Source organism: Schistocerca americana, chromosome 1, assembly GCF_021461395.2.
Source record: "Schistocerca americana isolate TAMUIC-IGC-003095 chromosome 1, iqSchAmer2.1, whole genome shotgun sequence".
Taxonomy (NCBI): Eukaryota; Metazoa; Arthropoda; class Insecta; order Orthoptera; family Acrididae; genus Schistocerca; species Schistocerca americana.
In genome coordinates, this window is record NC_060119.1 from 266,338,840 (window position 1) to 266,355,440 (window position 16,601).

The following is a 16,601-nucleotide window of genomic DNA, read 5'->3' on the forward strand; positions in this document are numbered from 1 at the left end:
TTAGTGGCAATCTCAGGGCTCTGTTGCACATTTCATGAAAGTAGGCTCTTCTATGCTGTTCCGGATGGTGCGACGTCGCTTCTATGATGTTGTCGGAACAAGTGTTTTTCCTATAGACGCCGAAAACGTGCCTACCTCCCTCCTTTCCGACGGTCAAATCTAAATAGTTAATCGCCCCATTGTTCTTCATTTCTAGCGTGAATTGAATTTTTGGATGCTGCTCGTTAAAAACTTTAGTCATTTCCTCTACTTCTTTTTTTCCCCTTTGAATAATAAAATAGAGTCGTCAACATACCGTCTGTAATAAATTAACTTCTCCTTAATTTCTGGAAAAGAGCTGAAAACTTTATTCTCAAAAAAAAAAAAAATGTTTTATTGAAAAGTATATTCGCCAGTAACATGTACGGTGAAAATAACATATGCACAATTCTTATAGGTAGAGGGCACTTTTTACTGTTTCCAATCAGGTTTCGCCAAAACTGCTATATAAGCTTGTAACAGATTAAAATTTACTTCAGTTATGACAGTGAACCGATAGTTCTGTACTGACAAGTTACTCTGTAACTGCAATATATGGTATGTTGGCATTTAATACATTCCAAAATTTCTTCTTTTTGTAAACCACGATATTTTTATCAGTAAATATATATCTCTGGTTAATTATACTTTTTACTTTGTCTAACAGATCTGAAGATGGGCAGCTAGCCTGAAACCGGTCATTGAAAATAAAAAATAGCGATCAAAGACTGAAATGCCGTATTTTTATTTAATTTTTCCTTTACCCAGATCTCATGGACAGCCCACTCATCAAGATACATGGAACAATCCCGAGAGGAGGTGGCATGGCCGCCATTGCAGTTGATACAGCAGGGAAAAGGAGGTGGACAATTGCCCTCATGCACATCCCTACCACAGGTTACACCTTTGGCTGGGTGTCAACAAGACTTTCTAGTGTGGTTAAAATGATGGCACTGGTAGAAGCGCATCAGGTTTGGAATGTATGGCCAGACTGTGATAATTTCATAGCCTGCTTTGATCTTGGATGGAAGCACCACTCTATCAAAGGTGAGAAAAAGAGTATGGGTGGGCACTAAGGAGGAATCAACCTTTTTCATTACATGATGGATGGCAATGACACCCTGATCAGAGAGGTAAGACTCGATTTTGGCCTCGGCTAGACCATCAAGCAGCCTGGTGTAAATTACACCACAGGAAGAATTCAAAGTTCTATGTGCCTCGACACAAACAGGGTAGCTGTGGAGAAGCGAGGCAGCAAGCAGTTGTTGTGCTTGAGAATCAGCAGCGGTCTCCAAAAGCAAAGTGCTATCCTGTAAACGAAAGAGGATTTCACAGAGCTGGTAATAGCATCAACACCTTGTGAATAATAAACGGATTTAGTGTCATGAAGAACTGACTATCTTCAGAACATGAGACCACGAGGAACCATGATGCAGCAGGCAGGGTCTTTGAATCATCAGCCTCATTACATTTACGTTTCATAGGTATTGATTGGGAAGATGATTGACTCTTTGCAAAAAAATTCTCTATGATTGCCAGTGTCTCTGTAGGCGCGCTCCTTTCAACTGGGGTCCCTTTCAGGAGGGGCCGCTCCCACCTTAGGTGATTGTTCACACCTCAGATCACCCCTCCCAAACACCTTACAGAGGGACCAGTCAACAATTTGGGTAGGTTGCAGCTCAGCAATCACCCCTCCCTGAGCCTCGCCTCTACCTAGGGGTACATGTGAACCCTACCTGTCATCCCGGGGCTTGGAATTACGCATTACCCAGTCAGATGCATGGGCCGGCCTTCAGGAGCATACAGGGAGGAAAAAGAAAAAGAGGAACCCCAAACGCCAAAGTGGAGGAACGAGATGAGAAGGTAAACAAAGAAAGGGAAAGGAAGCGAAAAACAAAGGTGAGTCTGTTCTTACATCAGTGACAGACAATGCAGAGCATTCCCAAGAACATCCCAAACATGTTCCCCAAGGGATGGGGAAAAAGAATAGCAAGAGGACAGATATGCAACACGGAAGGGGAAAAATACTGCAAAGTCTGGGGCCCAGTGGTAGCCAAGCATGAACCCGTCAAAGAGTGGCAACCCCTGTGGGGGACCAAGGGATTGAATGACTTGATTTGGGCTTGTAGGCCAGAGTAGATCCCTGCCATATTTGCAGCATTATCATAGCCATGGCCATGGCAGTTGCTTATATCTAGTCTATGGGAGTTGAGGAACATAAATACAGCATCTGCCAATTCTTTCCCAGTATGTTCAGCGTTTATCATAAATCCTACAAACTGCTGTTGTGGGTGGCCATCTTTATTTACGTATCATATAATGAAACTTAACTGATCACATAGTGAAACATCAGGTGTAGAATCCACAATAATGGAGGAATACTTTGTATCAACTATCTCCTGTATGATCTTTTCTGTTACAGTCTCCCCCATAATATTGATAATTTCTTCACAAGTGCTAAATGACAAATATGAGGTGTTTTCCTTACCCTGGTTTCCATATTTAGCTATATGAGCTGCTAAGAATGGACCAAATTCAGCTATCAGCTCTAAACACTCATAAAATTGCCATTCTTTTAAGGAACTAAACTGTTCTTCATCTCCACGAAATGGCAGTCCCCTTGAGGAAAGTTTTTTTCACTGCAGCCACTACCCTCTGTAGTACATTTATCCAATACTTTGCTTCTTTTCGTAGCTGAGTAATAAATTGTTTATCAACTGTACATAGAGTATTTTCTCTTTGTCTGAAACTTACAACACAATTGCAATGTACACTGGAATTTGCATGTTCTGTTACCCTTTGATTAGCATGTTTCCAATTACTAAAGCCACTTGTAGCAAACTGGGATGAACCCCCAAAGAGTTTACATGGTGCACAATAAAGTGATCCCCTACTGGATGAGTAAATCAAGTAATCACATTGCACAATGTCTCCATTCAACAATGTCTCATTTCAAACAAATCCTTGGAAATAAATTTTCATTTAGCAGAATATGCACAATCTGGCTTCACAGAATTACAGTTTCTATTCTGATTAAATCTGTATCGTACTACATGATCTCATGTTTTACCACTGATTTCCCAAAAGAAAAGATCTTTATCAACAGTAGAGTCTGATGAAACTTCCCCTTGCCCAACTCTGGTTCACTTTCTTTGGAATTGTTCATGTGTTTGTTAGCAATTTCAGAGCCACTACCGCTGAGCCTGTCACCACAATTGGTGCTGCACTGTGAATCATTTGTAGGTGTCAAGTTCACAAGAGAGGAAGAACTTGCAGGTAGAGAATCTAGTCCTCTGTTAACGAAAAATGTTGGTAGCTTTGGTGTTTGGCTAATACTTCCTTTTCCCTCATCTTCCTTTGTTCGACTAATTATCTGTAGCCTGTGCCACAGAGACAGAGACATTTCCTACTGTCCTTATTAATGAATATGTTATGTCAAAATGGGGGGAAAATACACACAAATAATGAAAGCACCAAACTGAAACCAAGCCACATCAATATTATGATGTATTCATGCCTTGCCACACAAAAACAATGCATAGTTAGTGCTGCCAATTGAATGATGTAGGGGTCCCACATGCCTACCTACGATTTCCCCCACAGGTACATTCAAGTTATCACAAACTATCGAAATTGTTGCACTCATTATGAGTCCTTTGCAAAGTCGAATGCCTTTTGTGAGTGCGTAGTTTGGCCACCTGTAGCACTTAGTTGACACCTTTGCTCGCTTCAGAAAACTATGCTATGCACATGCATGATGATCTCTTTGGGGCATGGTTTTAAACGCTTTGGAACCATGACAAGGAAATCCTCTTATCAGTGGGACACGGTTTTGGCTGTCCATTGGCTACAAATTGAATAGCAAAAGGCCAGTCAAAAACAACGGCAACTGCTTAAAAGTTGCATTTGAACACATTAGTGTGGTCAAAACGGTTTCAACCTAACTCTAATGAACCTAATAACAATTCCCACAACCGTTGCTCCGTTTTTTTTCTGCACACGTAAATTTATATGATCAAAATTTTGCCACCTGTAAGATTTTTAGAGTACATTTTTGAAATAACAGTGTGAGCACTGTTTGTAGACCTTAGGATGGTTGTAAAGAAAGAGTTTGATTGGGCACATGAATCTTAAATTTTTATTAATGGTGTATTTATCTGTGCAGTAATTTTACAATAAAAGACTGTTATTCAGTGTACAATTTTATGATTAGCTAGAAAAAAGTAAGCAAACAACATTTAAGATGAAACTTCCTGGCAGATTAAAACTATGTCCTCGACCGAGACTCAAACTCGGGACCTTTGCCTAGGCTAAGGTCCCGAGTTCGAGTCTCGGTCCCGCACACAGTTTTAATCAGCCAGGAAGTTTCGTATCAAAACAAACTCCGCTGCAGAGTGAAAATCTCGTTCAGGAAACATCTCCCAGGCTGTGGCTAAGCCATGTCTCCGCAATATACTTTCTTCCAGGACTGCTAGTTCTGCAAGTGTCGCAGGAGAGCTTCTGTGATGTTTGGAAAGTAAGAGATGAGACACTGGCAGAAGTAAAGCTGTGAGGACAGGGTGTGAGTCATGCTTGGGCAGCTCAGATGGTAGAGCATTTGCCCGTGATAGGCAAAGGTCCTTAGTTCGAGTCTAGGTCTGGCACACAGTTTTAACCTTCCAGGAAGTTTCATATTAGTGCACACTCCGCTGCAGAGTGAAAATCTCATTCTGGAAACATTTAAGATACCTTAAACTTCAAAAGCTTTTTCTATTTCTTTTTCTTCATCTTCACGTGTTGTGCTAATTATTGGATAAAGGGTGTAATGGCAATGACATACTATTTGCACATACAGGTAGGTGTAATACTATCACAGTAAGGTCTTTTGTCTGTAACACATGTAACTGTGTGAAACACAGCAATGCTTTTCCCAACATCAGCCATCTATTGGATTTTTGTCGCATTGTATTTACAGTGTATATTTCTGTATCAGTATGTTATCTTTTTCATATTATTGTACCCATCATGTCATCACATCTTGGATTCCCAAACATAACATTTGTAGTAAGAATTTTAAATGATGGCTCATACAATGCTTATATTTATGTAGTTACCTAAGTTGAAGGTGACATAAAAGTAAACAATGCGTATTTATAGAAATGCTGTATTTAGTTGATACACAGTTGTGAATTCAAGCTTTGATGTGGTCATTATATTTACTTAACAAATTAACAAAATGAAGACTGTAAACATGCTTAACATCGTCTGTTATAAAGTTATTTTCATTCAAAGTAAACTTGTTGTCCAAAATATGGACATGTCATTAGCCATTTCTCATGCATTGTTCCTTCACGATCCAGGCACTCATTTGCGCACTCCAACAGGACCCTCCCCTGTAATATAAAAATAATATGAATAATAAGATTAAGTTTATTTTTGAACAGCTCATGTCATATTTATAGTTAAATGTGTAATAGTCAAATGTATTGTGCATGACATGTAATTTTCTTTTTTTTACTTAGGCAAGTAAATAATGGAAACTTCATTGCTTCTGATAAACACTCCTTAAAATGAAGATAATGACATGAAATTTAGCTACAGCATTCGTCTTTTAAATTTTTTTAGATAAACTGAAAAATAAGATAGAAGATGAAATGTGTTAAGTCACCAAATCAAAGTAAATTAAAAATAAAGTGCTGTGAAGGATAATCCTAACATATAAATTGGTTTCATTCTTGTGACACAGTAGTTCCAGCTACAAAAAATTATGGTTACTGTACTGTCCGCAAACAATTATAATTTCAGTTATGATGTTCTGTAAATCTCAGAATGAAGAAAAACCTTCAGTTATGTAGAATGCAACGAAGTACACATGAACAGAAAGAAAAGCAGCTCTTGCATTCTATTTTTTACTATCATTAAATTACTATATGCTACTTAAATAGGCTAAAAGAAAAGAGAGCTGCTGTTCCCTCAGTTACACTAAGCAGCTATTATTTGCATTCTGCTGACAGCTTAATAACTACATGAAAAAGAGTTGGGTTATTTGTCACACGATTAATGGGATTTACAATACTTTACTCTAAATCACTTTCTTCTTTGTAGAAAAATTAGCTAAGAAGATACAATTTTTCAAATTTCTTTTTAAGCTTTAATATAACAGATTGTGGCGTCAACCCCTCCGTGGGACACAGCCTTGTCAAAGTACTGACAATGCAGGTGTGGAGAGGCTTACATGTTTGCATGAAGCTAAGGGCTAGGCCAGCTGTAGTGCAGCTTCTAGCAGGGCCTCCCATGCTAGACAGACCTTAATGGATGAACCAGATTGTGTCCTCGACAAAGCCCTCATCTTTTCCATATCTACTCCCATAGTACTCCAACTGTTTCCCACATACACAACACAAGGTGCGATGCAATCCTTGTTGAGGGATTTTGATGTCATTAATGGAGCTTCAGGGATACTGAACAGTCTCCCTGAGTAATTAGGCTTGCACTGCATGGGATCATATTGTTGCCTGAAAAAAATCCCAATTCTCTTGGAACCAAAATGGAGGGCATAGAACAAAACAAAAACAATACCTATGAGACCTCAAACACCCAAGTCTTGCAGCTGGAACTATTGGAAGCTGTTCCCCTTATTGAATCACTTTATAGGCCAGTGCAAGAAGTGGAAATTCTCGCTGAGATGTTGGACCAAGTCAAGATCAAATCCTTGACTGAGGATTATAGGAGGAAGTTCCTCAAAGAAAAAAACTACAAAATAAAGAATGGCTTTTTAAACATAAATGGAGGGAACCAAAAGGTCTTGAATCTATGACCTCCAAAAAGAGACTGTCTCATATTGAAGAGCGTGGGCTGATACTCCTTCTTCTCAGAGTAAATAGCTCCAAGAAAAGACTGTGGAGGATGCAAGTCCAGATCCTAAATGTAGGAGGGCCTATCTGGGCAAAGGTGCTCTTATCTCTGTGTGTGAAGAGATGGGAACAGTGGATTGGATTAAAGGGATGGTGCTCAGAATATCTCTGTGCTAATGATGCTAAAACCACGTTTTAAGATAAATTCTTTAGTCCTGGACTTGATCAGGAGACTGGTTAAACTCATTGCAGCAGTTATGACTGGTCATGGGAACTTTAGGTAACACCTGCACACAATGGGTATAGTAGAAGAAGCCCCTTAGCGTAGACTGTGTGGTGAAGAAGATGAAATTACACCACCTCTAATCTTCCAATGACAGGCAAAAGAGACAGAATATTTGGGTCATCAAGTCAATGAAACAGAGTCTAATAAAGAACCACTAACAGTTTCCTACTACTCTTTAAAGGTATGTACCAGTTAGGTTTACCGGGATCACAGAGAGTGAAACCACCCAATAAATTCAGTTTTGGCATGGGCAACAGTGGACTAAGATCACTGTTGTTCTTGTCTCTCTGTGCTTATTAAATCAAATCAATGGTGTCAACTTCATATTTTCAAACAAAAGGCAACCAAGTAATAGAGTTACAAGAACTTCAAACCTTCATTTTTGCATGGTTTACATTGATACTGATGATTAATGCAAACATGTGTTATGCACTTAATGTGTTAAATCACCTCTTTAAACCTAATACAGTCAAACTCTTAAATAAAACACAGATGTGGACAAGAAATCATTTTATGCACATCTCGTTAACTAACAATAGTTGAAATTAGTGAATATCAGAATTAAGGCAAAGTACGAAAGTGCTTTCTTCAGAAATGACTTCTGCCCCAACATGGAAGTAGGCCTGGATCCACATGTGTGCTGACTACTAGTCACTGGTAGAGCCATGTGGGGACAACTGGTCTTTTCTGTAAAACAAAAACCAATAGCACTATTTCATCACAAACCTTGTAACAGTAGTCACAGGTGAAGAGGCATGTGTCGATGGCATCCAAGGGTGTTCTCATAGCTGGTTTTGAGTCACATACAACTGCTGATACCAACAGCAGCACAGCAATGAAAGTAAGTTGAGAAGCTGAAAAAAAAAAGTCATCAACACACTTAAGTTAAGCTTTCAGTTGATGTTAGTGGCATGTACACAGTATACCTACATGTGAACTTTCATCATTAGGACCAATAGGAACACTGAATGATTATCCACAGAAAATTCATGCCCTGTAGCTATGCAGACACAAGTTAGTTTCTGACGTTATTCAGTGTGATGATTGGAGCAGAACAAGTAACAACAAAATAAGTAAAGTGAAATAAAACCTAAATGAATTTTAAAGCGGATTTTAACAGCAGCGCCCGAAGCGGCCAGTAACTTAAACTGTGAGTTCGGCGCGATCGTGAAAGCGAATAGTGGTTGTTTATTTTGATTTCTACAATTGTTTTTACAAGCTGGATCGTTTGTACCGCAATAAATTGCAGCAACAACAGGAAGAAGACACCACAGCTGTCTTTTTTACGTTTCCTAAGGATCCTGAGAGGTTCATACCATCATGTTACTAAACTGTATCGTCAGGATTCACTTGCAAACTACATGTATTAATGATTAATGTTTCGTTTTAGGAGCAGAACATGGTTAGTTAGTAGCAGGCGAAAAGACCTTATGAAAAAAGACCCTATTTACCTGTATAATAATATTAGGTTTTGTTCGCTACATTTCGAATAAAACCAGTTCATGAACGCAGACAATAATAAACTCGTGTAGAATGTCGTACCCACACTGTTTGACATCCCAAATAAGTCACCTCAACTGATGATGAAGAGGAAACTGCCACAAAGATTCGACAATCCATCTAAAGCTGTAAAACAGTCCTGTGACACAGAAGCAGCCAGTTCAACTCTCCATGTATCAGTGCCAAATTCGTGTGAATCGTCAACACAGACATGCTTTGACGATGAAGTGGTTAGATTAAGTGGAGTTATTCGTGTCTTACAAAAGCGTTTGGTATGTATTTCATTCACTTCTATTGTTAGTCACTCAATTTTCCTTGCTTCCTTCGTGTGATGACATTATTATTTTAGCATCTTGTTCATTGATGCCGCGCGTGATTAGCCGAGCGGTCCAGGCGCTGCAGTCATAGAATGTGCAGCTGGTCCCGGCGGAGGTTCGAGTCCTCCCTCAGGCATGGGTGTGTGTGTTTGTCCTTAGGATAATTTAGGTTAAGTAGTGTGTAAGCTTGGGGACTGATGACCTTAGCAGTTAAGTCCCATAAGTTTTCACACTGTTCATTGACAGATTGTTTGAAAATTATTCAGATATTTGGTTTTGCGTGAAATGTAATGTAATCAGCTCATTATAATGTTTTCAAAATATTTCTTCCACTATTTGGCAGTTGCTTGTCCCACTTAGAATAAAATAAAGATGAAGGTCGTACTTGTGGCGGCAGGCGACAACAATGACAAACACAGTAGACCTACAGAACGATAAATGAGCTGCCGATCGCTTTTGCATGTAGAGGTACATGTCTGTGCTTCTTACGTGTGAATCTGTGTATTTACATTCTTTTTATATCAACGTGGTAAACTGCAGTTCTGTCCAATGCCACAAGTGTTTCTTCACGAATGTGTTGTAGCTTGCCACTCGATTCACGGTTTTTGTCCATACTTGCGCTTATTTTAGAATCATTTTTAGAAACATATATGCCTTCTGATACTACACAAATCCTTGGAAGCAAGAAAATAACTCAAATATTTCGTAAATTACGTAGGAAATGGATGCAAAACAAACATTATGCTTACGACACGTCTGACGTTAATCTTACTCGCCGTTTGGAGCGCTAGTGTCGCTCCATCTGTCAAACGGTAACAACTTTTCCAGCAGTGAGTGTCGCGACTGTTGTGTTAGACTGTGGTATACCTGGTGTTCCTCCTAAAAGTAGTTAGCAGCTTTCTCTTCTTTGTTTCGGTAGATATTTACAATTTCGTTTTCGCAGTTTGTAACCCAAATAAATACGGCTCACCACGTCTTTCACTCACGCAATGCCCAGCGACAAGAGAAAGTGTCGGTTCATTTCTTGTTAAAACAAAATGATTTTTGAAGCGGATTTTACGTGCCAGTTTGATAGAGCAGCTGCATATTAGTCTAATGCGATATTCGTTGTGTCAATATGTATTAACAGGGACAGTAAAACACAAAGAATTGCCAGTACTCCAGTAGTGACCGAGCAGTGCTGCTGCATGGCGGTAGCATTTAACAAATGCCAGGGTGGCATGCGAGTCACTGTTGGAGCACTGGTGTATTCTTCATGTTTTACTGTCCCTGTTGAAACATAATGGCCGGACGGTGTGGCCGTGCGGTTAAAGGTGCTTCAGTCTGGAACCGCGTGACCGCTACGATCGCAGGTTCGAATCCTGCCTTGGGCATGGATGTGTGTGATGTCCTTAGGTTAGTTAGGTTTAATTAGTTCTAAGTTCTAGGCGACTGATGACCTCAGAAGTTAAGTCGCATAGTGCTCAGAGCCATTTGAACCATTTTTTTGAAACATAATAATACAACGAATATCACACTACACTAATTTGCGACCGCTCTATCGAATGGCCATGTAACAATCCGCTTTGTTTGTAACAGGTAAACAAATTGATACTTTGCGTCGACGCTTGGCATCATGTGCAAGACGTGATGATCGATGAACAGTAGTTGTTAGGGCTGACTCCAGCTACAAAACGAATTGAAAAAACGAAATTGCAAATATACGCTGAGACTCCGGAGAAAATGCACCTCTCGACTCTTACAAGGGTCACCTCGTATGTGGCGTGTCTTGTGATGTGGCCGCCAGTACACCAGGCAGACACAGCGCTGCATCTCGCAACATTACGTGGAACACATTAGATGCATATTTCTGGAGAGCAAAGGTAAGTTATCAGTGGCAGAACACTGCCTCAACGAAGGATATAAGTTCGAATTTGAGAAAAGAAATTGTTGTGCCGAGCTGGTGGCTTTTGGGAGGGCATTACTAAAGAATCAATTGGGATTAGGCTCCACGCCAACCAACTCAACATGGACCAGGGCTATCAGCTAACTTTGGCGTGGAAGCCTACACTAGTAGCTATTCGCCGTGACCGCAGCCAGCAGCTGATGCTTTGCGAGTCTGCAAAAGCCCTATTCTGTATCTTTCGGCCACTCTGCCGATCGGATCGTAGGTGAGCGCACTGAACGGCCTTGTTTTCGGAGACCCCCCATGTTATTCTGTAAGCATTTCGGAAGTGATGCCGCACGGTTCTAGTGAACCGAGGTGCTGTTGTCAGTTCTCCAAGCGCCAACCAGTTAAAAGCAAGTGGCCATAGATCTGTGCATCCACACTGCAGTGCACACAGCGCCACAAATACGAAGCGGCTATCAGGTGACGCAGGCATGCTATTCTTCGCAGTATCGAAAGGTGTGTGTTGAGTACGTAGTACTGGTCAAATTTCGCTGGCCACGTGTTTCCATGCATGTATAATAACGATAGGTATATGACTGTGTTCTGGAAATTGTCATAAATGCTATATTATGTCATTTCATTCTCATTCACATCGGTATCTTGTTTTAGATTTGACGTTTCGGAACGTGAGTTAAGAATGTGTATAGCACATTGTACAAATACGTCCACTCAGTTTTTTTTATTACAGAGAGCAGTTAACCCTCTTTATATATATATATATATATATATATATATATATATATATATATATAATTTTGTTTGACATTGTTCGTTTTGTTTGGTCTGGTCGGACGTCGCATGACATCTGTTCATGTTGACCGTTGATTCCTTCACTCAGTTTTTTTTTATTACAGAGGACAATCGGCCCTCTGACCGAACACGCTGAGCTACCGTGCCGGCAGCAATTAGCCACGACAATTCGTACGTGGTGAGTGCTTTAGTCCTTGTAATTCTAGTTGCAGCGACGCAACCTGACTTCGTTACCGAAAGATGCGCATGTAAATGCATGAAATTTTGGAAGATTTCCACTATCAGGCCTCACAAAATTCCTTTCCATTGTTAGTTAAAAATTGTAAACGTGTTTCAATAGATAATAACTAAACCATTCGCGGGAAAAAAAGTACGCGAAGTCACTAGTAGTTTCAGCTAACACTCATGTAATATGCGTAAGCAGAGCCGACGTCTTGAAATTTAATGATTTTTAAACTCTTAATTACATAAAAATAACAGATATTTTTTGAGAATATTGACCGAAAATGTTTTGTTCGATGCTGTAATCATTCACAGTAGCAACAATATAAACCATACTTCCAACAAAGGAAAACAGTGTACTATGAACTCACTTTCCACTTGGATATGTCTTGGAGATTCTTCAGTAAAACGTAATCACTAAATCCGAAACTAAACCACTCAGTAATTCTAAAATAACGAATTCCAGCTGTAAACAAACCACACCGAACCGAACGAGTGGCCATACCAAAACCTAACTACCCATGTGGGTGGACCGATCGGTAGCAGGTCTCAGAAGCTTACAGAACGGCAACTTCGGATAAAGAATGGAAAATAACGTAACTACTGAGGCTAACCTACCGCACTGGCCGATATAAACGATACAGAATAGGGCCTCTGGGCAAGGCACCGAGAGTCGAACGGCGGTCCCTGCCCCACACGGGATGCCAACTCGCGCCATGGGAAGGGATGGAGAGAGGCGACCGCCGGTTGTAGTACGTGAGAGACGCTTGTTTGATCTCGACACTTCGCCAGGAGATAGTGTGATTGTCACCGATCGAAACGTCGCCGAATTCCGACGAAGCCACCCGGATGGTAGCCTGAGAAGATTTCGTCTGCAGTATTAGCTGGGAAAGTCTACATCATGTAATTAACGGTAAGCATAGGACAAAGTAGTCAAACAAATTTAAATCAAGCAAAAGTGAGAAAATGATAGAATAAAGCAAGCCCATTGCCATAAACAGTCATAAAAGTAATTACAGTAAACAGATGCAGATTTTCATATGTTCCTTTCCCAAGGCTCCAATAAACATTTCGTTGCACCAGACTGATGAAATGGCGCACTACTAGTACATGCAGGCCCCATTCAAGTGGAAAGCAGGCTAACTTCACCCTGGTACTCTCTTTGATAATTATTTTGTTGTAAACAAGACACAACAGTAAGAACCCATGACAACAACTAACACAAAGCCTGACTCAAAAAAAGAAAGAAAGAGGAAACAAGCATCATTTGTATTACATACTTCACCAAGTAAGACACCCAAACACTGTTGTTGAAAGATACTAAATGTAGTCTGCGTGGAAAATCGTACCTGCAGGGAAGTCATTGTCCTACATAGGTTGTTTTTAGTTTTGAAACAACACTTTATTTCATGATTTTTCACTATTGGTGAATAAAGTGTTATCTCAAAAGTTAAAACAGCCTATGCAGAAAATGACTTTCCCGAATAAATTTGCAGGTGCTGTGGGCCCATATACGAGATGTGTGAGAAAAGTAATGAGACTGACAACACTGCGAGCGATATGGCAATGCTGTGTTGTTCTACTTGTGTAAACAGGTGTGTTCATCCCTTCTGGATGCTCATTTCGAATTTCCGCTCTGTACAGCCATCACGTGATTTTTGAGAACGCTATCAGTGAAGTTACGTTTTTGTTGTGTGTTACGAAAAAGTAACAGCGGAATTTAGGGAAACGTCATGCCATCAAGTTTTGTATTAAACTGCGGCCATCCACGCGTGGGACCTTCGATAAGTTGAAACAGACCTATGGCGAACATTCCTTATCGAGAGCACAAGTTTTTTACTGGCACAAATAATTTTTGGAAGGCCGAGAGCACACTGAAGATGAAGTTTCTCAACTTCAACTGCAAAAATTGATGAAAACGTTGAACATGGGGATGCTGTTTCGAGGCAGAGGTTTAACTGTAAGGATGGTGGGTGACCCGTTAAACCTTTCACCGAACATCAGATTTTGACCACAGTTTTGCACCTGTAAAAGGTTTGTGCCAACATGATGCTGAAGAACCTCATAACTGAGCAGAAGGAAAATCGAAGAAACGCATGCATTGATATTCTTTAGAGGATTGCCAATGACCACGAATGGAAATTTGTGGTATGATGTTATGGAACCAAATTGTTGAGGTCATCGGAAATTTGGAAATTTGTGGTAAGTTCCTATGGGACCAAACTGCTGAGGTCATCGGTCCCTAAGCTTACACACTACTTAATCTAACTTAATCTATCTTACGCTAAGGACAACACAAACGCCAATGCCAGAGGGAGGACTCGAACCTCCGACGGGGAGACCACGAATAGTCCAGTCGTGTTATCACATGTGATGACTCCTGGATGTTTGAGTATGATCCTGAGACAAAGCGGCAAAGTGAGAAGAGGCACATTGAGGCCTCTCGTTGACTGAGAAAAGCTTCAATGGGCAAATCAAAGATCAAAACAATGTTGATTTGGGTTTTGACATTAGAGGTGTCCTGCATAAAGAATTTGATCCTCCAGGATAGACTGTTAACCAAGTGTTTTACAAAGATGTCCTTGAAAATCTGAGGGAAAGAGTGAACTGAGTGCGAGTGGACACTGCAGAAAAGCGGATGATGGTTCAAATGGTTCAAATGGCTCTGAGCACTATGGGACTTAACATCTGACGTCATCAGTCCCCTAGAACTTAGAACTACAGAAACCTAACTAACCTAAGGACATCACACACATCCATGCTTGAGGTAGGTGTCGAACCTGCGACCGTAGCAGTAGCGCTGTTCTGGACTGAAGCGCCTAGAACCGCTCGGCCACCGCGGCCGGCCAAAAAGCGGATGATGCAGCATGACAATGCCCCATGTCACATGGTCAATTTCGTCATAGAATTTTTTACCTCAAAAGGCATCCCTGTTGTTCCACAGCCTCCTTATTCACCCATCTGAGTGCTTGTGACTTTCTTCTTTTCACGAAATTGGAAAAGTCTTAAACTGACGTCATTTTGTGGCTCTGGAGAACTTTCGAAAGGATGTGACCGACATATTAAAGGCCCTAGCAGTTGAAGCCTTTCAGCGCTGCTACCAAGACGAACAACAACCAGTGTATAGCTGCCAAAGGGAACTACTTTGAAGGGGACAATATTGTTGTTTAAAAAAAATAAGAACTTTGGCAAATAAAAAATCAGTCTCATTACTTTTCTCACACACCTCGTAGATAGAATACTGTGGAAAATTATTCTTTGGCGAGTTCTTTCACGGCGACGAAACAGCCAAGGTACTTGCGTTGTGACAACTGCGACGGTCGTTTGCTTTCCCCATACCACATTCGGAAGTTCCTTTACATCTCTGTCAGGTATGATCTGATTAAACCATTCAACACACTTTGCTCTCCCCTTAAAAAAATCATCATGTTTGCGTCACTAGCTTGGTGATAAGTGGACGAAGTCTGTACGCTATAACCACACAAACGCTGTGAAGTACTTTCCGAGACAGTCTGCATAATGAAATCGCGTTGGCAAGAGTGTGGATGACAGAATCAATGGACACGTGTTGAGCCTTCACTACATTTCGGAGTGTCTCCTGAACAAGTACATTTCGACTGCCGTGAAACGAGAGAATACACAGGTGGGAATGAGATTTTCCTCACTTCACTTCATTAGAGTTCAGAGAGTAGATTAGTGTAATACGTCTTACGCGCCTCCCCGTGAGCTGATCTGCTCTGAAAATTAGATCGTGTATTCCAGGCGAAAGACGAAGATACGGGGCCCAAACAGGGCGCGGAGGAGCGAGATAATGGAAACAAAGGAGTCGGTGGCAGCTTCTGCGACTTGTTGTTAACACTAATTAGCTGTACGGCACAGACTTAGCTTCTTGACCTGTTTCAGCAGAAGCCAAGCGATAGTCATCAAACAGCAGGGCCGCACTTCGGCAAATTAAAATATGTTTGTGGTTAAACAGAGTGGTGTAGACCATCTTGTAATTGAATGCGAGCCATAAAGTTTTTTACTTCTTGCCACAGGTCCTTGAGCTCTCGAAGCTGGGGAAAACAATTTTAAAATAACTTTATTCATTAATAAAGTGTTGCAGGAAAAAAAGAAAGTCTTAAAACCAATAACATCAGCCAAAACACTCCTTCGATCAGTACTTGAATATTGCTCGTCGGTATGGCATCAGTAACAGGTAGAACTGGTAGAAGAAATAGAGAAGATCAAAGAAGAGCAGCATGTTTCCTTAGTAAGCGCGGAAGTATCACGGAGATGCTCTGTCAACGCCAGCGGCAGAAGCTGCAAAAGAGGGGTTCTACGTCACGGTATGGTCTACTGGTAAAATTCCGAGAGCGTGTATTCCTAGAAGAGTCAGCCAGTATATTGCTGCCTCCTGTGTACTCGTATATCTCGCGAAAAGACCCGCAAGAAAAATTTAGAAAGACGAGTCCACACTGAGTCTTACCAGCAGACGCGACTGGAAAAAGAGAAATGGCGAAATGACAATGGTACACAAAGTATCCTCTGCAACACACGCTAAAGTGACTTGCGGAATATAGATGTAGATGTAGCTATAGATGTAGATGACAACTAACTCACCCGCGACGTCATAGCACGGATACGCGGTGACTGTGAGCGTTTTTTTAGCGAGAAATTCAGAAGTCAAATGAGTGGGTGAAAACCATAATGGTATAAGTGACATTTTTTGCAAAACTGACTTAAGTGCACTTTGGACCACGAAA

General features: G+C 40.8%; 1 protein-coding gene across 1 annotated transcript in view; it reads right to left on the reverse strand.

Annotated features, from left to right (window-relative positions):
• Positions 1-5,261: 5,261 nt before the first annotated feature.
• Positions 5,262-16,601, reverse strand: part of LOC124595438 — a 96,573-nt gene continuing 85,233 nt past the window's right edge. The window contains exons 2-3 of the mRNA XM_047134182.1: positions 7,864-7,991; positions 5,262-5,390 (exon numbers count right to left, since the gene is read on the reverse strand). Coding sequence (XP_046990138.1) covers positions 5,280-5,390; positions 7,864-7,991 — 239 coding nt within the window. The 3' untranslated portion in view covers positions 5,262-5,279. The remainder of the gene's footprint in view (positions 5,391-7,863; positions 7,992-16,601) is intronic.